This window comes from Saccopteryx leptura, chromosome 3 (assembly GCF_036850995.1).
Source record: "Saccopteryx leptura isolate mSacLep1 chromosome 3, mSacLep1_pri_phased_curated, whole genome shotgun sequence".
Lineage (NCBI taxonomy): Eukaryota > Metazoa > Chordata > Mammalia > Chiroptera > Emballonuridae > Saccopteryx > Saccopteryx leptura.
The window spans coordinates 296,327,635-296,353,324 of NC_089505.1; the positions used below are offsets into that span (position 1 = coordinate 296,327,635).

At 41.2% G+C, this 25,690-nt stretch overlaps 1 protein-coding gene across 2 annotated transcripts in view; it reads left to right on the top strand.

Moving 5' to 3' along the window:
• Positions 1-11,754, top strand: part of SNX16 (sorting nexin 16) — a 29,115-nt gene extending 17,361 nt beyond the window's left edge. Inside the window, exons 6-8 of one of the 2 annotated variants that reach the window (XM_066378812.1) lie at positions 4,960-5,096; positions 9,135-9,184; positions 9,943-11,754. In XM_066378812.1, coding sequence (XP_066234909.1) covers positions 4,960-5,096; positions 9,135-9,184; positions 9,943-10,001 — 246 coding nt within the window. In that variant the 3' untranslated portion in view covers positions 10,002-11,754. Of the gene's footprint in view, positions 1-4,959; positions 5,097-9,134; positions 9,255-9,942 lie in introns of both variants that reach the window. The other variant, XM_066378811.1, reaches the window with a different exon arrangement.
• The last annotated feature ends 13,936 nt before the right edge of the window (positions 11,755-25,690 follow it).

Below are 25,690 nucleotides of genomic sequence, written 5' to 3' on the forward strand. Positions count from 1 at the left end.
AAATATTAGGTTATATGGCAAATCATGTTAACTTTTTAAACAAACTTATAAACCTTTCTAAAATGACTATCATTTTACATTCCCATTAATGATGATAGTTCCAGTTTCCCAACAAATATTTTTTCTGTTTTTCTAGGCTTGAAAAATTATGGTGATCTTACATTTAAAATTTACATCCCAGTTCCTCTTAAAAGATTGGTAGAGCTGGTGTCACTGAGTCTCCCTTCCCAGGCCACAAGTGTCTCAAGATGAGAGCTAAGTTTGCCCTTTTCAACAGATCAAGCATTCTTTTTTTTTTTCTAAATGAGAGGAGGGGAGATAGTGAGACAAACTCCCACTTGTGCCCCAACTGGGATCCACTTGGCAACCCCTGTCTGGGCCCAATGCTCGAATCAGCCGAGCTATTTTTAGTGTCTGAGGCTGACCATCGGACCAACGAGCTATCCTCAGTGCCTGGGGCCAACGCTGGAACCATCAAGCCTCTGGCTGCATGAGGGGAAGAGGGAGATGGAGGGGGAGAGAAGCAAATGGTTGTTTCTGCTGTGTGCCCTGACCAGGAATCAAACCTAGGACGTCCAAACACTGGGCCAACACTATCCACTGAGCCAGGTAGCCAGGGCCAGAGCAAACATTCTTCAATCCCTACCACTCCCTATTGTCCTTCATTGGGCCTCCACCCAGTATATGCAGAGAGTGGTGGAAGATAATAAGGCTGCAGAGCATGACTGAGAGCAGCGTTTTTCAACCACTGGTCCAGGGACTGGTCTGCCAGAAATTTCATGCTGGTCTGTGAGAAAGTTAAACATCCTGACGTATGAAGATTATAGACTCAGTGATCTTAGTTGAATTCGCTTATGCTCGGTGATTTTTTGCCTTAGCAATCCCTGAAATAATTATATTTTCACCAGTCCCCAAGTGTAAAAAGGTTGAAAATCACTAACCTAGAGCACTGATGTAATATATTTTCTGTCTTCTGGATTAGAGCCATTCCCGTCGGTGAGTAGTGGTATTTCATTATAGTTTTAATTTGCATTTCCTTAATGATTTTTTATGTTGATCTCTTTTTCATGGGCTTTCTAGCCATTCATGTTTTCTTTGTCTTTTTAAGCTTTTTGCCCTTTTTTTTAAATTGGACTGTTTGTTTCATTGAGTTTAAAGAGTTCTTTATTTTGGATACAAGTTCTTTATCAGGTACATGATTTACAAATATTTTCTCTCAGTCTTTATGTGTCCTTTCATCATCTTAATAGTCTTTTGAAGTGCTAATTTTTAAAATTTTAATGCAGTTCAATTTATCACTTTATGGCTTATCCTTTAAATGTTGTATCTTAAGAACTCATTGTCTAATACAGGGTCACAAAGATTTTTTTTCTACTTTTTTTCCCAGAAGTGTTATAACTTAAGCTCCTACATTTAGGTCTCTGACCCATCCCAAGCTAATTTTTTTGTAAGATATGAGGTAATAGTTAAGTTCCTGTAGATATTTAATTGTGCTACTACCCTTTATTGATTTGTGTTGATACCTTTACCAAAAGTCAAATGAACATAAAAAGAAGGGTTTGCTTCTGGACTTTTAAGGTTCTCCATTGATCTCGTGTCAGCACCACACAGTCCTGTTCACTGCTCTCTCCTGACCCCTGTTTAAGTGCTGTATCTTTTCCCGTCCTTTCGGTCTGTTTGTGCCTTTCAGTCTAAAGTCTATCTATTGTCTGTTAGTTAAGTTCCTGTAGATATTTAATTGTGCTACTACCTAGTTCCGCTCAGTGTTGGTCTGTTATTCAGTCTGACATATCTGCCTTTTACATCTGCCATTTTGCAGTTTGCTTTCTATCTGTCTTATCTGCTTGGGTCTTAACTGCCTAATATTGTGTGAAATAAATAAGTGTGCCATTTTGGTTCCTCTGTGGAAATTTTTCTAGTTTAAAATTTTAGTGTTTGCTTGAGGTATTAGTGTGCATCGTAACACAGTCTACTTCTGAATAAAACTTAATTCCAATGAATTGTACGCTTGGCTCCAGTGTATCTTCTTTTCCTTTCCCCTCTGTGTTGCTGCTATTACATGTTTTTTATCTATATATGTTATAAACATATAGCATAGGAATTATTTCTTTGTACAATTGTTTGTCTTTTAAAGCAGTGGTCCCCAACCCCCGGTCCGTGGGCCATTTGGTACAGGTCCACAGAGAAAGAATAAATAACTTACATTATTTTTATTTTATTTATATTTAAGTCTGAACGATGTTTTATTTTTTTAAAATGACCAGATTCCCTCTGTTACATCCGTCTAAGACTCACTCTTGACACTTGTCTCAGTCACGTGATACATTTATCCATCCCACCCTAAAGGCCGGTCCGTGAAAATATTTTCTGACATTAAATCGGTCCATGGCCCAAAAAAGGTTGGGGACCACTGTTTTAAAGAACTTAGGAGAAGTGAGAAAAATATTTTATACAATCTTCTATATTTGTACATATATTGTATTTACTGTTTTCTCTCTGGCCTGGGTTATCGTCTGGTATCACATCCTTTCAGCTTCAGGATCTTCATGTAGTATCTCTTGTAGGCAGGTCTGCTGACAGTAAATTCTCAGTCTTTGTTTTACTGAGAAATTTTGAAGTGTAGTTTGGCTAACAGGTTTTTCTCTTTCAGTATTTTGTGTCATTCCATTGTCTTCCAGATTACGTTGTTTTTGGTCAGAGTCAGCCATCAGTCATGTTGTTCTCATGTACGTGATGAGTCGTTTTGCCCTTGCTACTTTCCAGGTTGCTTTTGCTCTGACTTTCAGCAGTTTGATTATGATGTAGTGAGGTATGGATCTCTTTGTGTTTATCATACTTGGGCTAATTGAGCTTCCTGGATTTGGCAGATTAATGCTTGATGAACCAGGCCTGGGAAGTTGTTGACCATTATTTATTCAAATAATTTTTGTTCTTCCACCCTTCTAGGATTTCTATTACCTATATGTTTGTACACTTACATATAAGGTCTACCGGAAAGTTCTGTCTGTTTTTGGAATAAAACAAAATACAAATTTTTCTTACCATCAATAAACTTTATTAAATGATATATTTCCACACCAATCCTATGTTTTGAATATGGTCCGAAATGGTTTGCCGAGCTGAATTAAGCCTTTCTGCGATCTCCGATGTTGTCAGAAAAGGATCTTGCTCCAACATGGTCTTAACAACATCGTCATCCATCAAAGATGGTCGCCCAGAACGTGGCTTATCAGAAAGGTCGAAATCACCTGTTTCGAATTTTTCTAACCATCTTCTGCATGTCCTATCAGAAACTGTACCTTCACCAAACACTTTCAATAAATTTCTACATGCTTCTGTAGCATTTCTTCCTTGTTGAAATTCGTATACAATATAGTGGCATAAATGAACTTTATCAGTAGCCATGGGTACACTATCGCTTCACACATAAGACTAACGTGAATCAACTTTGTTTTAGTTAATTTGCTACGTCAGTATGTATACATTAAGTGATAAAAATAGGCACACATGCACCAAATAAACGTGCTTATGTGTCGAAACTTGTTGTGATAGAAATGGACAGAACTTTCCGGTAGACCTTATACTTGTATTTATTGTCATACATGTTTTGGATGTCCTAGTCATTTTTCTTCATCACTTTTTCCTCTGTTCTTCAAGTTGTATAGTTTCTGAATTGATCTATCTTCAAGCTCAGTGATTTATTTTTCTGACATCTCAGGTCTGCTGTTGAGCCCCTCTTGTTAATTTCTCATTTCAATTACTGCACTTTTCAAATCCAGAATTTCTCTTTTATTTATTTTTGTGTGTGTGTGTCATTTTGTTTTTGTAACTGAGATTCTCTGTTTGTTGAGTTCATACTTTGTTCATTACTATAGCTTTTTTTGGTGACAGAGACAGAGAGAGGGACAGATAGGGACATACAGGGAGAGATGAGAAGCATCAATTCTTTGTTGCAGCTCCTTAATCTCCTTAGTTGTTCAATTGCTTTCTCATATGTGCCTTGACCAGGGGCTACAGCAGAGCGAGTGACCCCTTGCTCAAGCCAGCAACCTTGGACTTCAAGCCAGCGACCTTTGGACTCAAGCCAGTGACCTCAGGGTTTTGAACCTAGGTCCTCTGCATCCCAATCTGATGATCTATTCACTGTGCCATGCCCTGGTCAGGCAATTACTATAACTTTATAATTTTTGTATCTGCTATGGTAAGAGTTCCCTGCCTTACTCTTCTTTAAGCTGGCTATATGCCCTTACATATAGATTTTAGAATCAACTTGCGAGTTTTATGAAAAATCCTATTGGCATTTTGTTTGGAATTATAATAAATTTATTAATTTTGAAGACCACTGTCTTTATAGTAATGAATCCTTCTATGTTGCTTACTTAGGTCTTTTTTTTAAAGCCCTTTAATAAAGGTTTAATTTTTTTCCTTAAACTTCAAAGGAAAGCTATAGGATTCATTCTTATATTTTTGTATCATAATAGTTATTTTTATTATATTCTAATATCTTATAGTATTGATTTTGGTATGTTTATTGAATATGTCACTTCCTTGGTAAAATCTCACATTAGTTTGTAGATTCTTTTGGATTTACTATTTCTGTCCACTATTACTTAACTAATACATAGGGAATAGTAGCCTCAGTTTTTCAAAAGGGTGTTAAGGACTGGGCAGAAATAGACTGAGGAGAATAGAAACTCATAGAGTGATTGTTAGCAATTTTTTGTTCTGCACTGGGACACATCTCATGTTCACCTCAGATACACTGATAATGGGTGGGGACGAAAAGCCAGGATGCCAGAGACCAGAAAACAAACAAGGGTGTTTGCATGTAGGTTGCAAACTTGTTATCTTGATTGTTCACGTTCCTTGACTCCTCTGTAACTATCTTGAGAAAGATACTGTATATGGAATTAATTTTATTCTTTTATCTGACTATGATTTTTGCTTGTTTGTTTTAAGGCTTTCTGTGAAACTTTAGAGGAGACAAACTATCGTTTTCAGAAAGAATTACTTGAAAAACAGAAAGAGGTGGAGTCACTGAAGAAGCTGCTCAGTGAGAAGCAACTTCGCATAGACGCGCTGGAGAGCAGGCTCAGGTGTGTGTGGTCCCTGCGCTTCCAGGCCAGTCCACTCTCAGTGCTCTGGGACGAGCGCCCCTTCTGCTCTAATGAGATTTAGGAATTCCTATTTCCAGAAGTCATAGACTCTTGGCGTACTTGCTGGTAGATTAAGATTGTCTTTTGACTATTTAGGAGACTAACTATTTGAAGGATGGGAAACATCAGGATAATAAACCTATAGCTGTTCAACAGGATAAACATTTATCTTAACCTATTTTAGTGGTGTATCTTCTTTTTTAACATCCTAATTTTTTAATTGAATTTATTAGCAGGAGACTAGTTAATATAATTATACAGATTTCAGGTGCCAATTCTACAGCACATCTCTATACCATATTGTGCATTCACCACCCCCAAATCATATCTTCATCCATCATCAGTGAGCTCCCCTATTCCCTCTGTTCCCCATCCCTTCTGACAGTCACCGCACTGTTGTCTGTGTCCGTAGTTTTTTTTTCTTTTTTGTTCTATCCCTCCACCCCCTCCTTCACCACAGCTGTCAGCCTCCTCTCTATGTATGAGTCTGTCTTTGTTTTGCTTGTTAGTTTATTTTGTTCATTAGATTCCACATATGAGTGAAATCATATGGTGCTTGTCTTTCTCTGACTGGCATGTTTCACTTACCATAATGATCTCTAGGTTGCTGTCATAAAAAGTAAGATTTCCTTTTTTATGGACACATAGTATTACATTGTGTAAATGTACCACAGATGTTTTATTAACTCCTTTACTGATGGGCACTTGGACTGTTTCTAGATCTTGGCTATTGTAAATGATGCTGCAGTGAACATAGGGATGTATATATTCTTTCAAATTAGTGTTTCAAGATTCTTAGGATATATTCCCAGAAGTGGGATCTCTGGGTCATAAGCCAGTTCAATTTTTAATTTTTTTGCAATAACCCTATACATACTATTTTTCACAGTGGCTGCACCAATCTGCATTCCCGCCAACAGTGCACAAGGGCTCCCTTTTCTCCACACCCTCGCCAGCACTTGTTTGTTGGTTTACTGATGATAGCCATTCTGACAGGTGCAAGGTGATAGATATCTTGTTGTGGTTTTAATTTGCATTTCTCTGATGGTCAGTGACTTTTCATATGTTCTTTTGGCCATATCTGTGTGTCCTCTTTAAGAAAAGTGTCTATTCAGGTCGTTTCTCCATTTTTTTAATTGGATTGTGTGGTTTTGTTGGTTGTTTGTTTGTTTTTTGGTGTTGAGTGCTATAAATTTTGTATATTAATTCCTTATCAGATATATTGGGAATTTGTTCTCCCATTCAGGGGGTTGTCTTTTTTCTTCAGATTAGGGAAGTTTTCAGCCATTTCTTCAAAGAGGTTCTTGATCCCTTACTCTCCTTCTAGTACTCCTGTGATGTGTGTTTTTGTACTTCGTGTTGTCTTAGAGGTCCCTTAAACTCTCCTCATTCTTTTTAATTCTTTTTTCTTTTTGCTGCTCTGATTGGGTTTTTCTTTTTCTACCTTGTCTTCCAAATTGCCATTCAGTCCTTGGCTTTATCTAGCCAACTGTTTATTCCTTCCATTGTATTCTGGATGTTGGATATTGTATTCTTCATTTCTGACTGGTTTCTTTTTATGATTTCTGTGTCCTTTTTTATGCCTGCTATCTCTTTGTTGAAGTTTCTACTTTGTTCTTTGAGCATCTGTATAACCATTACTTTGAATTCTATCTCTGATAAATTGCTTATCTCCATTTCATTTAGCTCTTTTTCTGGAGATTTCTTCTGTCATTTGGACCTGTTTCTTTTTCTCCCCATTTTGGCTGCCTCTTTGTGTTTGTTTCTGTATATTAGACAGATCTGTTATTATTCCCAGTATTTGTGGGGTGGCCTTATATAGTAACTGTTCTGTTGGGTCCAGTGGTACAGACTCCTTGATCACTTAAGCTGGGTGTTCCAGAAATGACCCTTGCATGGGTTCTGTGAACCCTCCTGTTGTAATTGAGACTTGATTGCTTTGGCCTGCTGTGCATCAGTTAAGCCTCAAGCTGGCTGACTGTGAGGCTCTACCTCTATCAAAGCGTGTGAGCTGCAGCACAGGTGCTGACCACAGGAGGTGGGTTTGGCATCGGATGAGATCTCCCATTGGATATGTGCTTATAAAACTAATTGGATCCTGCTCTGATGTTGTCTGAATCTAGCCATTGGGTGTGATGGTTCTGGGCCACATGGGAGGGAGCCTGGCACAGGCCAATTTGAGACACTGCCCGTGACTGGCCCTCCACAACCTGTTTGGAGCTACAAGCGATCCACAGTTTGTGGCTGCCTCTCCTGGGCTTAGGTGCAGAGGAAGGACCAAGCTGCACACTGAGGTTGGCTTTAGCCAGCACTGGGCCTGGGCGCAGGTCAGCAAAAGACCTCAGGCACCTCCAGCTCTGCCTCTAGCTGCCTCTGCCTGCTCGTGCCTCTAGTGGAGCCAGGAGGGTGGGGCCGGTGGCTCTCCCCGAAGGGGAAGATGCCTGTCAGGCTTCAGAGAAGGTTGTGGGTGTGGTCCCCACTCCAGAGCCTCCATTCTCAACCTGCCCCTTTGCCACCCAGAGGGTGGTTCTGCTGAATCTCCGTGAAGGGGAAACGCCAGTCATATTCACAGGAAATGCCAGGTGACTAAGTCACTGTCACCCCCTGACTGTCCAAACCTCCACTCTCTGGCCCTGGCTTGTGACCGCAGCAGGGCCTAATTCCTGTAGGGTGGGGTGAGAGGGAGTCGGGGTGGGGCAGTTGGCTTCCCCCAGGCTGGTGCCGTTCAGAGGGGACTGCTCCACCCAGGAAAGATGGTGACCACAGCACTGGAGAACGACTCGGCACAGAACTCTAGTGACTGTCCCCTTCCCCTTCCCCTGTCTTTCACCAGAGCCGTAACCCCAGAGTCCCCCCATGCACCTCTAGTCGAGTGGCTCTCCTTGCAGAACCACAGAAGAAAGTCCCAGCTCTGGGTTGTTCTCCTGTCTTTCTGCATGTGGCAAATCCAGCCGCACCTGTGGGCCCAGTGTCCCAACAGGTCGGGACAGGGTAGGAGGCGGTGGAGAGCGGCCCTCCTTCCAGACTTCCAAGTAGTCCTGGCTCTGCGCCGTTCTCCCGTCTCTCTGATGAGGAGCACTCAGCCAAGTGCCCCTGGGGCAGGGGAGGGCGCCAGTTGTGAGCTCAAGATGTGGGAGACAAGTTTTCTTTCCAAAGCCTTCCTGCCCAGTCACTGTCGGTTTTTCCCCCAGAAGCTCCCCTGAGCATCTCAAGAGTCACTGCTGGTTGCAGCCTGCAGACCTCTCTGCAGGACCAAGCACGGCAGAGGGGCTGCGCCAGCAGCAGCGGTGATGGAGGGAAGAGTGCTCTCCCCGTGCTGAGACTGGAACAACGGGAGGGCTCGTACCTGCGTAGGTGGCACCTGGGCCACCTCAGTGTCCTCTGGTTTTCACCAACAATTGCTTTGCGGGCCCATCTTCCCGCCTGCACTGCTCTGGGCCAGGACCCCTGCTTAGGGTTGAGAGCCCTGGTCCTCAGGGAGGGAGTCCTGCTCTCGCCAGCCCTTGCTGTGTCTTCACCCTTCCTTCATGTCTCCACACGGCTTCGCCAATCCTTGGCTGTGATGTCTCAGTCCAGCTAGCCCTCAGTTGGGTATTCAGGTTGGTTGTACTATAATTGGCTGTCTTAACTGGTTTGGTCCGGGAACAGGTGAATGAAGTGTTCACCTGCTCTGCAGCCATCTTGTCATCCCTAAATGCTATCTTTATTCCTACGCATTTATGCCAGATTTTCAAACAAAAATTCTAGTATTGCCTGCTTGTCAGCATATATCAAATTGATGCTAAAATCATTTTAAATTAATCATAAATACTAATGTTTCTGTTGAGTCCCAGTGAGCAATTGATTAGCTATGTGACTACTCTGAGACTTCACAGCTGAAGACTCCGAAGGCCACATGTATTCATAGCAGTAAACATGCTTTTTTATTCGGGAAGATATTTGGTGAGAAAATAACTTATTGCTGTAATTTACTTGTAGAGCGCTGTGCTTGGAACCTGACGAGTCACTGCCCTTGTCAGGGACGGAAGGTGAGCAGGTCCTGCAGGGGCTGTCTCCTGTGTGTGAGACTGAGCAAGGAGTTGTGGATGAAGAATCCAGGTTTGTAGGTTTAGTCTATTGTGGTCTAGTCATCTGAGTAATTGCAGGGGAATTATTATAATACTCAGAGGATCTTAATGAACTTAACTCATTGCATCATGAGTCTGCCGAGCAACAGAGAAGGGCTGTAGGCATTCTAGGCTGTCCTGAAAACAAACCTTTGGCATCTAGGTTATGAGTTCTCTTAATACTTAATTTAAAACTGTGACTGAATTAACTGGGCCTTGAGTCAATTAATTAATTTTGTAAATCTTGACAATTACTTTAATCTCCCATAATGTCACTCTTTTTTCATTCAAAATGTGGGACACTATAATAGCCACCACCCTGCCTATGTGATAGGAATGATGGAAAATAGTATTTGTAAAAGCCCATAGAATTTTTATTGCATATAAGTCCAAGTTAATTATTAATACTTTAGTGGTAATGGTGAAGCTATAATCATGACAATAGATTTTATGTTCGTAAGGGTAGTTATAAATTAGATTTTTATTGACAAATGGTTGTTGGGAGAGCTGAAAGAATTAAAAATATATCTCTAAAAGTTCTCTGACAGTGACAAGTGAAAAATATTTCTGACCAAATATTCAAATATTTTCCCATTTAATATTTATTCTTTACGTAACATAGAAGCTTTTTAAATGCGTGCATCCATTCTTGAAAGTTCTGTGTTTCTCCTTCCCTGCAGAGCTGAGGACAAGCCATGCCTGTGTTCCGGTGAGCCCGAAAGCCCCCTGTCGGAGGTAGAGGTGGCAGAAGTGGCCTACAGCGCCGACAGGGACTAGCCTCGCCTTCACCTCTGCGTCGCCAGATGCGCAAAGGCAGCAGGCAGCGAGAGGGAGACAGCGAGGATGCACGTGTCACAGTTTACATGGAGAAACGTTTTCTAAGTTATTGGGTTAGGAAATAGATTCGTTAATGCTTTAATGATCTTTTTCACCTTTGGATTTAGTACACTAAAAAATCATTGTTAGAGTTCTGTTATCGAGACCCACGTTCTTAATTACTGTGCATAAATTATTTTGGTGTTTTACCAGTATATTGATCCAAATGAATGTGTGTTTAAATCACCAGTTATACCAGTCAAATGGAAATAATCTGCATGTTGCTTTCTGGTTGTAGATACTTCTTTGAACCTCTGACATGATAGAGTTTCACTAACAGCTTAAATCAGAGGTAAAGAATTGAGTTTTAAATATTGACATACTTACCATCTGTAAATAAAAATTGTTTGTTTAGGATGTTACTGCTATTTAAAAGTAGAAAACTTTCTAGTACCAAAGGAAAACTATTTGAAAAAGCTATAATAACAGTGAAAGTGAAAAAATAGCCTTTATTTTAAAAGCTAATTCATTAGTACAAAAATACTATATCCCAGTTTATTGTTACAGTTTATTTTCCACATAATATTTATCTTAAACCTCTTCCTGTAGAATCAGTGAGTTTGCCTTTTCCAGAATACTACCTCTTTTTGCTAATGAAGGCATACTCTTTTGAATATATATTATAGATTATAAACAAATAGGAAGTTACACAAAAAAATAAAAATAAAAAGCCATATATATATATATATATATACTACAAAGTTCCTAGCTATGTTGACTCCTGGCATTGCATTTTTATTTCTATATGTATAAATACGTTGTTATTATCTATTCCTGGCTGATTTTCTTTTTAATATATTTAGCCAAGTGATGCACTTTATGGTAATTAAACTCTTTTGTGCCAAGTTTAATTGGTGAATATCTTTAGTGAGTAGAGTTAGGAAGAATTAAGTAGTGCCTCTGCTCTGTGACTTTCTACAGACGTCTCCTGGGTTCCGAGTCAGCTTCGTGAGCGTGTTCGTTTCAGCTTTGTGTCCAGGCATCGAAGTGCCTTGTCTCTGTTTTCTATTGTGATGTTCTTTGTTTCTATGTCTGCTGTTTTGCATATTGCTGTTAATGAGCATCGTAATCATGCTATCATTTTGAGATCCCAGTTGGCATATTGAACTACATGTACTTTCTAAAAATTGAGGGGGACTTGCTGGAAAAATAGAAAACACCACTTTTTTTCTTCACTATCTAAACATGTGTCTGTATCTTGATGAACATGTTAAGATGAGCTTATTTAAGATTCTGCTCCTCACATAAACTGACAGATCTAACGGCTGTTAACTTGTGATCTACAAAGAAGACTGCATTTACCAAAGTACCAAAAATTTTATATTTTCATCAAAATGCCACAGGTATGCTCTGTCTCAGAATACTTTCCACAGAGTGTACGAGCAATGGGCTAACTGTCCTGGGAGACAGAGGGACACAGCACACTAGTCATCCTGTCTCTTCTAAAATATTATTCTAGTTTTAAAAAGAACAATCATTCTAATCAATAGAATTTTTAATAAACCATGATTATATATGCTAGAGTCCAGATATTATAATGCTACATAGCTGTTTTAAGGTGAACCATATACTTTCAAAATCTGGCCTTTCAGAAGATGGTATTTAAAGTTTGGGATTGGTGGAGAAAAACTCTTGTTAATTAGGTAAAGTCACCATTATTTATAGTTAGAATTTACTTTTTTACTTTTATAATGCATTTTTCCCAGTATTATTTTCATGTAATAAATTATTTTTTCAGTACACCAGTGGCCATGTTGTTGAGATGCTGTGTACCAGCCCTGCAAGTCCTACATTCTCCCCATCCCCACGATCACTATAAATCTGGTTGTAGGTGACAGCTGCGTCTCTCAGATGTGGAATGAGTTTTTAAGTTGACACTTTATATTAAGACTTTGTGAAAACATGCAGTGTGCTTCAAATGTAACCAACATTAATAAAAAAACTGAACAGAACTAAAACAAAAATTTGTGCGTAATTTTTTAACCTTTCTAAAATTAAGTTTACTTATAGGGAGTACAACCATAAAACTTAGCTTTTTTAAAAAAAAAAACTTAGCATTTTAAACTTTGTTATCTGTCTGCCAGACTGATATTAGCTGTTTAAAGCACGCTTACTTAGGAAATGTTGCTCAGGTAAGTATCTACGTAGTCTGCATCAGCGGTCTGACATCACGGGGAACAATAGCATTAGGTCTAAGGATAATTTGTGAAGTGGATTTTGTAATTTAGGGGAACAGAGGGGTTTTGGATTGTGTTAAAACAATTTCTATTCCCAACTAGGAAACAGAAGAAATGCAAATCCTACCCTCCAGGAGGTCACTTCCAACCCACGTTTTGACTGGTAGTAGAATTAATTACCTTTTCTTCTATGTTGTCAGCTTCTATTAGCAAAAACAGCCATCAGAGCTTTGTTTCCAGCTGGTGAGTTTTTTAAGACTGGTGGCTACATCGCACAGGAAAAAAATCCCGTAGGTCTCAGCTCTGGGAAACTCATGCTTCTCCTAAACTATTGGCTTTTTTTCTTTTTAAACGTTAAAGACTCCATTCCTGTCTTCTCTACTTGTGTTCTTTGGGCAGGTCTACACCAATTACAGTCCACCTGTAGCCTGCTCTTTGTAACATCTGAGTTACATAGCTTTGTGCAGTAAACGTGACTATTTTACCATCTTGTTTTCTCCTAACTTCAGTTTCCCTCCCTATTTAAGTTCTAATATATTTGTTCTGATAAAAGCCCGGATTTGCATATTTTAGACTGAGGTGAGAAATCGTAATAGCGTGTACTGACTTGCTTACTGCACCATAGGCGATGCCAGTGATCACACCAAGCTAAATTATTCTTTTAAAAGATGGCTTTCCGTGAGATCTGTCTGTGGATCTCACTGTAGGAAATGCTAGCTAGCAGAAGCTCTGGAGAAGTCCTTGGCCAGAACACAGTCATGAGGAACTCGGATGATGGTTTTAACCATAGCTGCATATTAGAACAGACCTCCCTTGCACACTTGCTTACTGACAGAGTGGAACAGTCTCACTGTCCCCACACAAAACAAATGACAATAAAAACAGCACAGCCTATATAGTCTCAACAGATGGAAGGCCTGTATTGTAGATACAAGAAGGATAGGTAGGACTTTAAAATACCCTCACATAAGGTTCGCAGCCTAGCTAACTGCAATCAAAGAGGTATTAGTGTTAGATGGCGGCTCAAGTCCTTTGCTAAATAAAGTGTGAAATGTAAGCCTGCCTTGGGGTGACCACAGCCATAACTGAAAGACACTCTAGAATTGGCTCAATAGTGGGTCCAGGCCTCCAGATCCTACACAGCCGACTCAAGGACGACCCCTGCAGATGTTCACATTGCCCCCAAAATCGAATTGGAGACAGTAAGTACAGTTTGACCCTTGGACAATGCAGTGCTTCAAACCCAGTGAGGCGGAAGTGCATGTGTGACTTCTGAGTCTGCAGCGGGCCCTTCGTATCTGCGGATTCAAACAACCAAGAGTCACAAGTATTGTCACATTTCCAATTGCAGGTGCGCAAGGTTGGACAGAAAGCACCGTTTCTGTCCTGCAGTTGGTTGAATCTGCACGTGTGAAACACGGCTAGGGAGGGTCTGCTATGGACAAAACCCCGCACGGAAGTGGACCCGCGCAGTTCACGGTCAACCGCACTTGGCTCAGCCCCTGCAGCCAGGGTTGAGCCTGTGATGTGACCTTGGGGAGACAGAGTCGGCTGAAAACTTCTGGAACAACTTGCTTTTCCATGGGAAGGTTGGCATGCTACTGTGAGCCTCCGCTCTCTGGCCCTGATCTCCAGTGCGGTGCAGGGGGCCTGCAGCAGCCACCTGGCAGACGGGTGTGACAGGTGAGGGAGGACGGAATCCGGACTGCAGCCTCCGGTGGTGTCGTGTTAGCTGTGCCCACACAGAGCTCCCTGCATCAGGGTGGCAGGTTGTGTGCCCCCGCCCCCCATGACGATAGTGTATGTTGTGTTAGCAAAGAACAAAGTTAAAGGAGAACGTTTCTTTTCTGGAAAGCTAAAGGGCACAGAAGTGTCTGTTTTACGTGCCTGTCACTGCTTACTTCTGGGGCTCCTTTTGGCAAACCAGACGGGAAAGAGAAACCCATCTGTTGTTCTATGTGGTAGGCTAGTCAGACTGCTCTAAGGAAATGCCACAGGCTGGGGGGCTTAAACAGCAGAAGTTTGTTTTCTCACAGTTCTGGAGGCTGGAAGTCCAAGATGAAGGTGGCAGCAGGGCTGCTGTCTGTGGGGGGAGGGCTTTCCCAGGGCACATGGGCGGAGCAAGCTCAGGAGGACCCCAGCCCTCTTGGATCAGCACCCCCCGGAGACCTCATTTACCTTCAGTTGCTTCCTTAGAGTCCCTGTTTCCAAATCCATTGAGGGTTCAGGGCTTCTGTGTGAGTCTGGGGGGAACACAAACACTCCATCTCTCACAGCCTAGGATAGATGTAACGTCCTTCAATGTGTACACAGATGTCTCTCAGTTTGGAAGACTGAAGTGGAGAGCGTATTCCTTCACCTGTTCAGGAAACATCGACCACCCCCTGTGCGCCGCCCTGGGTAGTGGAAGTCCCTGAGAAGCTCAGAGGCCCTTCAGGGAGCTGGGTGGTGTGGCTCCTACACAGGCTGGTCGCTTCATGGGGGCAGCGCTGTGGGGAATGTGACAGGTGTCCCTCACACTTACAGAGATGAGAGGGATGCAAAGGAGGGGAAGGTGGTAAGAAGTGGGAGTCTGGCCTGACCTGTGGTGGCGCAGTGGATAAAGCGTCAACCTGGAAATGCTGAGGTCGCCGGTTCAAAACCCTGGGCTTGCCTGGTCAAGGCACATACGGGAGTTGATGCTTCCTGCTCCTCCCCCCTTCTCTCTCTCTCTCTCTCTCTCTCTCTCTCTCTCTCTCTTTCTCTCCCCCCTCTCTATAATGAATTAATAAAATCTTTAAAAAAAAAAAAGAAGTGGGAGTCTGGTGCTCTCACTGCTGCTTAAAAGTGGACTATCCAGGCGTGCTGAGCAGGAGATCCCACTCCCGCCACGACGAGTGACGTGGCGTGCTGTTACCCTTGGTCCTTCTCCCACACCTGGTGTGTCAACTCCAACTCCAAAGTGCTGCAAACTCCGTGGACACCCTGGTACATGCCTCTAGCACTTAACTGTACCTCAGGGAACAGATGTGCGTGTTTGTGTGGCAGTGCTCTGACAGAGGGCAAGGCCTCTATTAGGTGTCACCTCACTAATGAGAATTTGTGGCTCTAGCTAACCGTACCCACGTGCTTTTCCTGGTTCTGCGCTTTGGTTTCTGTAGAGAGGCGACAGAAAGCACAGTTTCAATTCTATACTGCTCTCTCACCATTGTTTTTACCAAGTCTGTCCAAACATCTGACCTGGACAGAAATGATGGTTTGTTTGTTCTCACACTTCATTGTTTCCTGTGCTCCCAGTAAACTTACATAAGAACTCATTTTACTAGAGCTGGTATACAGATTCAGAAACAAAGCATGCACTTGGAGACCATACAGCTCTCCTGGTTGGGAGGGGGGACATGGGGCCCAGGGGTGTGTGGATGTTTTGTGAAGGACTACCCAACCCAAGCGCTCAGACGCCATAGTGTCATGTGTGCCGCCCAGGGAACATAGAAGACTGTGGCAGGCCAACGCAGTGTGCATTCTGAGGGTGGGAGTCTAGGGTAGGGGATGGCTTTCTGTACACCTTGAATCTCTCTCATTGTCTTCATCACCGTCACCATCACCACCATCCTGGTCCAAATAACCAAATCTGTCCAAGGAGCCGCTGTAACTGTCCATTGACCGATGTCTCTGCCCCTATCTTGCCACCCTGTGTTCCAGTCCCCCATGCTAGTAGCTATGGTGTTCTTTTGGGGAAATACAAAATCATATCATGTTTTTTCCTCTGCTTAATAACTCCTAATTCTGCATATTTGAAAACTCAGACTTTGTTACTTGGCCTCTCCACATGATTTCGCCCAGCCAGCTGCTCTCTGTGAGGCCAGCCATGGGGCCACCTTCTGCTCCATGAGTCCGGCAAGGTCTTCCGCCTCCCGTCCTGCCACAGCCCCTGTCCGTCTCCTCATTTTCTCCAACTCTTGGAGCCGCGGAACCTTCCAAGCTCACTTGCCTCTTAATCCGGTTCTGAGAATATACTTTTAAATTGAACAAACCTGAGTGTGAATTTGGGCTCTGCTTCTCACCTCGCGAGGTCGCGTCACCCCTCAGGGCCTCAGTGCTCATTTCAAGAGGGGATAGTAAAAGTGCTGCTCACCAGCTCAGTTCATGGAATGAGTGTGTGAGAAAGGCCGTGTGACTTGCTCAGCGGAGGGTTTGGTGTCTCCTGTGACCTGGAAATAGCGCCATGGCCGTGGGTCAGCGTGGGTGTGCAGGCCCTGAGTGAGGCCATGTGCAGTTCTCTGTGCACAAGGGAAGATGCCCTCCATACTCTGTTCTCCAAAGGTGATAATTCTGCCACAGTCGGGAGACTGCAGTTCTGAACTACTCATAGCCCTACCTTGTGTAGCCTTACTCAGTGAGGGCGGAACCTGTTTGAATTTTTCATGGAAATATATGTTTAATGTACCCACACTGACCATAATTGGAGCTTGCCTCTTCGCCCTCATCCTTCACTCCTCTTATCATTCAGTAGCCACACTGGCCTTTTTGGTTCGTTGGATGTTCTGAATCCTTTCCCACCTCACAGCCTGCAAATGACATATCCCCTGCATCTTCTCTCACTAGAACAACAAAGCCAAACCTAATTAGGGAAGTCTCAGCTGCCTGCTCCTGCAGTCTTTCCAATAAGTCTTGTTTCATTGGTGATGCTTGCAAATCGTTTTATAAACACTGGAAGTCAAAAATGGAACTCCCAGCGTAAATGCATAAAATAAACGTGTTATCTAAGGGCACAAAGAAATAGAGAAATCGAGGAAGTTGAACTCGTTGTGGTCAGACATCAAATTCCCTTAAACTTGTTCTTGGAAACATCTTTATTTTAACTGATCATTTCACCTTTCAGATATGTCAAAGAAATAATATTGATTGATGGTGCTGTCAAGGAATAGAAGGTGATGTGAATTCGCTTCCTACATTTATTTTTACTGTGACTAAACATACCATGCACCCTGTGGCTTGGCTCCTCCTTCAATTGCACTTAGAAATGTTTAAAAGTAAACATTACTTGAGTAACTTTATTCCATTTCTTTTTACAAGCTTTTGCTGAAGTGTAGAAAGGAATACACTAGAGATACATTTTGAGATATCAGAATAAGAATTTCTTTAACTTCAATCAATATTCCTGTCCATGCTGAGATTCCTGCCCATGGCCATGAAGTTTCTGGAAAAATAATGGCAACAAAGCAGTCTATGCTGGCCTTGGACTCTATCTGCAGAAAGAGTGCAGAAGCCTTAGGCATCGCTTTCAGTGACCCAATGCTTCCTACTCCATACACATCAGGCATTCGGTCTGTAAACATCAGCCAGCTCCTGAGTGGTAGGACATGTGTTCGATGGGTGCTGCAACAAACAAGGCCCTTCACGACATAGCTGCTCTTGGATGCCACCACGAGCCCTAAACTACAGACATGCTGTGTCCCAATATCTGGGTGTGGTATTTCCTTTGGGACACCCAGAAATTGAGACCCACAGCACTGTGTACATACCACTAGTGCAGCAATTTTCAATTGGCATGCTGCAAGAATTTTTAAAACATGCAATACCTAGCCCTGACCACTTGGCTCAGTGGTACAGCGTCAGCCTGGCGTGTGGATGTCCCGGGTTTGATTCCTAGTCAGGGCACACAGGAGAAGTGCCCTGCTTCTCCACCCCTCCCCCTCTCCCTTCTCTCTATCTCTCTCTTCCCCTTCCATAGCCAAGGATCCACTGGAGCAAGTTGGCCAGGCGCTGAGGATGGCTCCATGGCCTCTGTCTCAGATGCTAAAATGGCTTGGGTTGAAACAGAGAAAGGGCCCCAGATGGGCAGAGCATCGCCCCCTAGTGGGCTTGCCAGGTGTATCTCGGTCAGGCACATGTGGGAGTCTGTCTCTGCCTCCCCACTTCTCACTTAAGAAAAATACACACACACAAAAAAAAAAACCCCAAAAAAACAAACATAAAAAACATGCAATACCTGACTATGTAGTCAGGGGCACTGACCTCTTTTCCCTTAGATTGTCAAATGAAAAGATGACAATAGCCCCCACAACAATAGCCATCAGAAGCAAATGAGTCAAAATTATGCCTATATTATTTGTCAGATCAGCAGAAAATGAATATTTTTGGTATGCCACAGAATCTCAGTAATTGTGCTATGAGTAATCTCACTTTATGTGTGCTATGAGATGAACACGGTTGAAAATTGCTGCCCTGGTAGACGACTTACTACTCAGCGCTGCACTCACTTGTTCTAAGTCCCATCCTATAGACTTTAAGCAGCCCTTCACTGTGGTGCTGCCCTTTCACACCAGGGGCTCAGCAGACATTTGTTGCCCACAAGTGACTGAGCAGTATTTCTGGGTCCTATAAATCCCTTGACAAATAGCGGTAGGCTCCAGAGTAGACCAACGCACCTCCAGTTAGTTACCTGTACTCCCAGAATGGCACCTGCACTCAGGAAGGCCGGGCTAGCCAGGGGCCATGGCAACCCTCGCCTTGTCATAGGCAGCCTCGCCTTTCTGGCCCACAACTGGTATCAGGGAGTAATGAGATCAAGCAGAAGCCAGAATTCCAAAGACACCTGACTTCCAGGCTCTGTGAAACCGTGTGGAACTGCCTGGTTGCCTAGTGTCCCATTTTAAAACGTCAATGAGTGAAATCCAAACTGTTCTGGCATCTTTTAGAGGCTGCATGGACTTGCATTTACGGTGAGCTTCCAGCTCTCCCTAGTGGCCGCGGTGGGTGTTAGCACGTGATGACATGTCCTGTGCCGGGAAAGGCCACCAGGGGGATGTCAGGCCACACAGTGCAAGTCCCAAGGTCTCAAGAAACAGGTGGCTGGTTTACAGGCTCGCCAGACGCAGAAGAGATCTATCCCGAAGAGATGTCTCTTGAGTGAGTGTCTCATGTAAGAAAGTGTCCCAGCTGAAGTAGGGTATCTCTCAAAACAGTGTGAAAAGGCATGTGTTTCATTTATTGGATTTTGGTCAATTTCCCCCTTTACCTTCATAAGGGAGGAACATGAAAATGACCCTCCTTGCCTGACCCATTTTTATAGCTGAAAGGCCAAGTGTCAGCAACAACTGTTTTTGAATTGCAACAAAGTTTTCAATGCCTTCATTTCTATTATTTTACCTGTTCTTCACGAGGATGTCAGGCACGCAGCATTGGAAGTCCCTGTTCCTAAAAAGCATGAGTAGTTCTGCTGAGCTGCTCCCTGTGGTACGCTTTTCATATTCCCGTGTACTCCGTCTTCCTTTACCTAAAGTGTTCTTATTCTTTAACTTCATTTTGTTTGACTTCAGCTAGTTTTCTAAAGGTGGTAGGTTTTGTAATTTTGTGTCACATTATTTTGCAAAACAATGAAAACTTTTTTACCTTTACTCCTTTCGAGGGACACTTTTACTTTCTGAGAGAAGGGGCTTTGTCGGGTAACTTAGAAAAGCTGCTGCTTAACTGGATGGGAATGGGACATTCGTCCCTGTTGTCAAAACACGTCATAGAAGCCAGAAAACCTGCATTTTTTTGTTGTTCTTTATCCCTTCTTTCTCAGCTGCAATTTCCACCAAGCCAACATCAGCCGACCCCTTCCCTCTACGGCTGCAATTTGCTGACTCCAGATATCATTAGATTTAATCCTCCTGTTGACCCTATAAATATTTTTTTAATACTTTACAAATGAAGAAAATGATGGTCAACAAAGTTCAACAATTACCTAAGGTTGCCGTTGGTGGAAGCTGTCGAGTACCTTCTACACCCCTTCCGCGGGGGGACGTACTTCCTCGTCTGCTTGGACCATGGCCTGGGGCACTCCTCCCCCAAGACGAGGCCCTGTTTCCAGGGCAGCCACATTCAATGATGGGTCCCCAGGGCGATGCCTCCTCTCAGACATCACCTCAGAGTATCTCTTGAGTCCGCTAAGCTCAGCTTCTCCTATTCAGCGTTCCTCTCTTTCCTTGGGGGTCAATGTCCACAACGCTCCTAATGAGTCTTCTGTACGTGACTCTCCATCCGAGTCTGCTTCCCAGGAGACCCCCCGGTGACAGTCACACATCTGGGAGATGACCAGAGCTACTTGTACCAGATAGTCTAAGTCAACAGCTATGACTTTAACCCACTAGACCGTGCCACCTCCTACGATGAACAAGCCTTGTTTATCTCTGGATCCCTGGTCCTAAGCATAAGCACTCAACAAGTATTTGTCAGTGTGCCTTGTAATCGGTTCAATGAGGGGCAGGTAGTGGTTATGGTCATTCATTTACCATTTCCACCCTCCAGAACCTAACAATCTCATCTGTTGGCTGAAGGTTCAGGCAAATCATATTCTGAAGTTCATGATTTTAAGATCAAGTCAATAAGTGGCACTTTAAACTTTCAGTACACAGGCATGCTCTGATTTTGGACTTTGTTTTATGTATCAATACTTTGAGAAACTTAAATTTTTAGCAACTATATTTTTACTCCTTAAAGACAAGCTTGACCCAAATCATATTTTACTAAATACCTTTAATCATTTAAAAAGCAGAATGTTTTCAGAGAAGGAGAGAGAATGAGCTCACAAGAGCCTAATGACCCTGTAGGGAGTGTCCATGTCACTAGTTGGCCACCCTAAACTTTAAAATCTGCACCAGGCGACAAGCCCTGCAGCCATCTGAAGCCTTGGGCTGTGAGGAGTGCTCTCTTCCAAGCAACAAACCTCCAGGAGGGGGACTTCTGTGAGAATAAAGACTGCTTGATTCCTTTAAACTTTAGTTTTAAAATATATGATCTTGAACTCTTTGATCTTGATTAAATACTCAAGTTACAAAAGGGCTAACTTTGCGAATAGGGATTGAAAGGAGCATTCTTTACCGTAGGTGAACTGTTACTGGCTCAGCCTTTTTGGCTCTGGTTTGCTTTTTCTCTCTGCAAAGAAAAAAAAAAAAAAAAAAGGAATGTTCTTTTTAAAAAAAACAACTGTCAGATAAATACATAAATAAACAAATAAGATTGTAAAACCCTACCAATCTGTCCCCGTTTACCAAGAGCCCATTCTGGGAATGAGCATTATTCAAATTAGAATAACCTAGGAAAAATACCCGCGGAGGAAGGATGTCTAATTCTATGCTAGTGCTCACCTTTTCACAGTCTGACTCTCTGCTGCCCTCTGCTGCCACAGACAGGCAAAGCACATTCCTGTCTTAGGTTCTACTGGTCCAGAACTATTTCCTTAAGGATTTTATGCCTTTGTCATCTTGAGAGGGAAGTGTTGGTATTATTAGCAAGATGCAGGAAAGAGGTTAAAGATATAGACATTGAATGAAAACAAACCTGACTTCAAATTCTAAACCTTATTTTAGGAATTGTGTAACTTCTAGTAGTTTTTTAATCTCTTTGGGCTACTTCCAATTTTACTATTTATATTATATTACATTAGTTAATATATTAATTAGTATATTAATATAATACCTATATTAGTTAATACCTACTCTGTTAATACCTTTTCATACTTTTTCAGTTTTAAAAACTAAATCAAATATGGAATAAGACTGTACTCAGTTGACATAAAAGCCTATGACAGATAGTGATAATCAATACTTGAAGTGCCTTCGTTGCTTTGAGAATTGACAGCAGCAATGTATTAAGCCTTAACTTTGTACTAGGTATTGCCCTAGTTTTGCATACCTATTTTTATTTAATTCTCATGACAATCCAGTGAGATCAATGACAGTATTTTTTATTGTTTTACTAAATAATTTCAGCCTTACAGAGATTAAGGAACTTTTCAAGATGACATGTGAACACCTTTTATTGATATAGGAAATATTAATAAGGAGAAAGAAATTCTGAAAAGTACCTAAATAAAAGTTCTGAGTTTGAAAAATACAATAATTGAAATGGAAGATTCACTACAAGAATTCAACAGCAAATTTAGGCAGGAGACAAATCAGTGAACCTAGAGATAGATCAATTAAGATTAGTTAGCCTAAGGAGAATAAAGGAACGTGAATTAAACTAACAGATCCTAAAGGTCCTGTGTGATGTAATCAGGCATGCTAACACATATGTAATGGGACGACAAGAGGAGATGAGAGAGAGAGAGAGAAAAGGACAGAAAAAAATATTTGAAGAAATAAAGGCCAAATATTTCCTAAATTTGACTAAAGACATGAACCAACACATCCAAGAAGGTCAATGAGCCCCAAATTGGAAAAAATTCAATGAGACCCACATTTTGACACATTGTAATCAAACTGTCAAAAGCCAAAGATGAAGAATCCTGAAAGCAGCAGAAGAGAAGACTCATAGACAAAGGATTGTCAATAAGATTAACATCCGATTTCTCATCAAAAACAATGGATGGTGTTGTATTGAGTTGAACACTTGAAATCTGTATAGTCTGGTGAACCATCTCAACCCAATAAATTAAAAAATAATTTTTTTTAAAAAAAGAACCTTAATTTCTGTAAACCAAGAATGTATAAATAAAATGTAGTATGTCAAAAATAAACAAACAAACAAACAAAAATATATGGAGGCCAGAAGGCAATGGAATAACATATTCAGTTTTGAAAGAAAAAAGGAAATGTCGACCAAGAACTGTACATAGAATGGCAAAACTGTTCTTTAAAAAAAATGAAAGTGAAATTAAGACATTCTCAAGTACAAAAACTGTAAGAATTCATTGCTAATAAACTTGCCCTATCAGCTAAAAAGAGTCCTTCAAGCTTAAATGAAAGGACACTAGACAGTAATTTCAACCAACACGAAGTAATAAAGAATACCAGTAAGGTAACAACATATGTAAATTTTCATGTATTTTTCAATTTTATTTAAAAGGCAAGTATATAATGCAATAATTGTAAATCTATGTTGATGGGTGTATATGTATAAAGATGTAACATACAGTATAAAGAGGAAATGGAGACATGTAGGAGCAAAGTTTTTGTTTACTATTGAAATAAATTGTATTAATCTAAACTATTTTGTTATAAATTAAGATGTTATTTGTAATCCCTAAGGAAATGACTAAAAAAGTAACTCAAAATTATATCATAAAATAAACTACAAAGAAATTAAAATGGTATAATAGAATGTATTGACTTAACATTTATTTATTAATTTTCTTAATGAAGTACGTAATGGAAGAATTGAGGAAAAAAAAACAGACATAAGACATAAAAAACAGAAAGCAAAATGGTAGATATAGTAACTACATTTAAATGTAAATGATCAAACTCCCCAATTAAAAGACAGAGATTGGCCTGACCTGTGATTGCGCAGTGGAACGCTGAAGTCGCCGGTTCGAAACCCTGCACTTGTCTGGTCAAGGCACATATGGGAGTTGATGCTTCCTGCTCCTCCCCTCTTCTCTCTCTCTGTCTCTCATTCTCTTTCCTATCTAAAATGAATAAATTTTTTTAAAAAGGGCTAAAAAGACAGAGATTGGTGAATGGATTTTAAAAAAGCATATCTAATTACATGCTGTTAACAAAACATTTCCTTTGGAGTCAAGCACAGATGTAGATTGAAAGTTAAAAAAAAAGATAAAAGATACTTCATGCAAATTGTAACCAAAAGATGAAATGACTATAACTAATACCAGACAAAATATACTTTAAGACAAACATGTTGATAGTGAGAAGACAGGAAAACTAACTTCCAATTGACTGGCGCTTGGGACAGAGAGAGAGGTCATGGATAGAAATATACCATTTTTTATTAAACTTCATTCTCCATACTAGCTCAGGGTATATTTAGTCAATATTGGTTGACTAAATGAGTAAATTTATATATATATATGAACTCTATGTTACCCATATAAAAGTGATAGTTGAAACTACATATAATTTAAACTAAGATCTATGAAGAATATAGAAGGAAGAGACATTAAATAACTATATTACAAAAAAAATGTGAAAAAGAGTCACATTTGTGAGGCAGGAAGAAGCCTGAGTTATCCAAAAAGAAAGAAAAACAAAAGTTAGAACATGGAAATTGAGGAATGTTATAGAGAGCAATGAATAGCAGACTTAAAAGAGTACAGGCAATTGTATTAATATAGAGAGTGTGTCTAATGTGTATATAACATATATAATCAACATACACATGTTTTATGTATTTATAGATATATTACATATGTAAAAACAATCAATACATGTCAACCTTTCAGAGAAGTCTGAATAAGAGTGTATTTTGGCTGCTGGAAGGGAACACATAACCGTCCTGGCACCCTAGATAACAGTGTCTTTGGAACTTTCGATAGCCTCTGAAAACTAGAAATGTTCAGGAGAATTGTTTATAATCAGAGGCATTGCCTACTTGCTCTGTGTTTGGACATCTCCCTTCTAAATAACAACTTCACTGCTTTGCCCTATCTGTACCCCTTTAAGCTACAGTAAGTCGTTTTCTTCTGAAAAGCAGCCCAACTCTCTTGTAGAGAGTGCAATAAAACATCCAGTAAGCCAAGAAACAAATGGTGCAAAGTGAATTTGAAGTCAGAAGAGGATTTTAAAAAGTGCTTTCTCCAGCAGAAGCATTGGTATCTGTCTTAAATTAAGGGGACAGAAGAAAGAAAGAGGGGAGATGAAATTGAAATTGACTAACATTTCATCAGTTTGTTCCCTAGGGCCATGATGTATTAGTACCAAGATATCCTCATTAGTCTTTGCTTCTCTGGGTTTCCTTTTTTTTTTCTTTCTTGTTTGGATTGCTAACTTTGACACATTATCCTGTTTTCACAAGACACTTCCCATCATGTTGTATAACTATTTCCTGTTCCAATTTCTGCTAAGTAAGTCAGTGTTCAGACTCTTTGCTGACAAAGATCGGTGTTTGCCAAAAATGAGGAAATGCTGCAGTTCAGATTTAATTACTCTCAGTTGTGGACATTTATTGCTTGCAGTGGTGTTTTCAGGTTCGAGGTGACTAACATCCACGCCCCCTTCTTCTGGTAGGAGCCCCTGGATTATGCTCTAGCATCAGGAGGGTTCAGATGATGGGTGACTCAGAGGGAGTTGCATGAGCCAAGCCTGGCCAATCAGGTCGTCTGGCTCTGGAATTGGACTGAAGCAGAACAGCTTGCTCACTTTGGCCGACAGTTGGCTACGCGGATAGCGGGGCCAGCAGATCTGGATGCATGAGTTCCAGAGCCTCTCTGGTCTCGAGCTTCCTCAGATTTGCATTTTAAGCATCTCCAAAGCACTTCCAAGAAATCTGAGTTTGCCTCTTAAGTCATCTTGAATGTGTATCTTACACCAAAAAAAAAAAAAAAACCCCACAAAAACGCACAAAAACAAAACAAACAAACAAAAAACTTAACTGATACATTGGAAAATGTTTTATTTAAAAATACAAAACACAGCCCTGGCTGGTTGGCTCAGTGATAGAGCATCGGCCC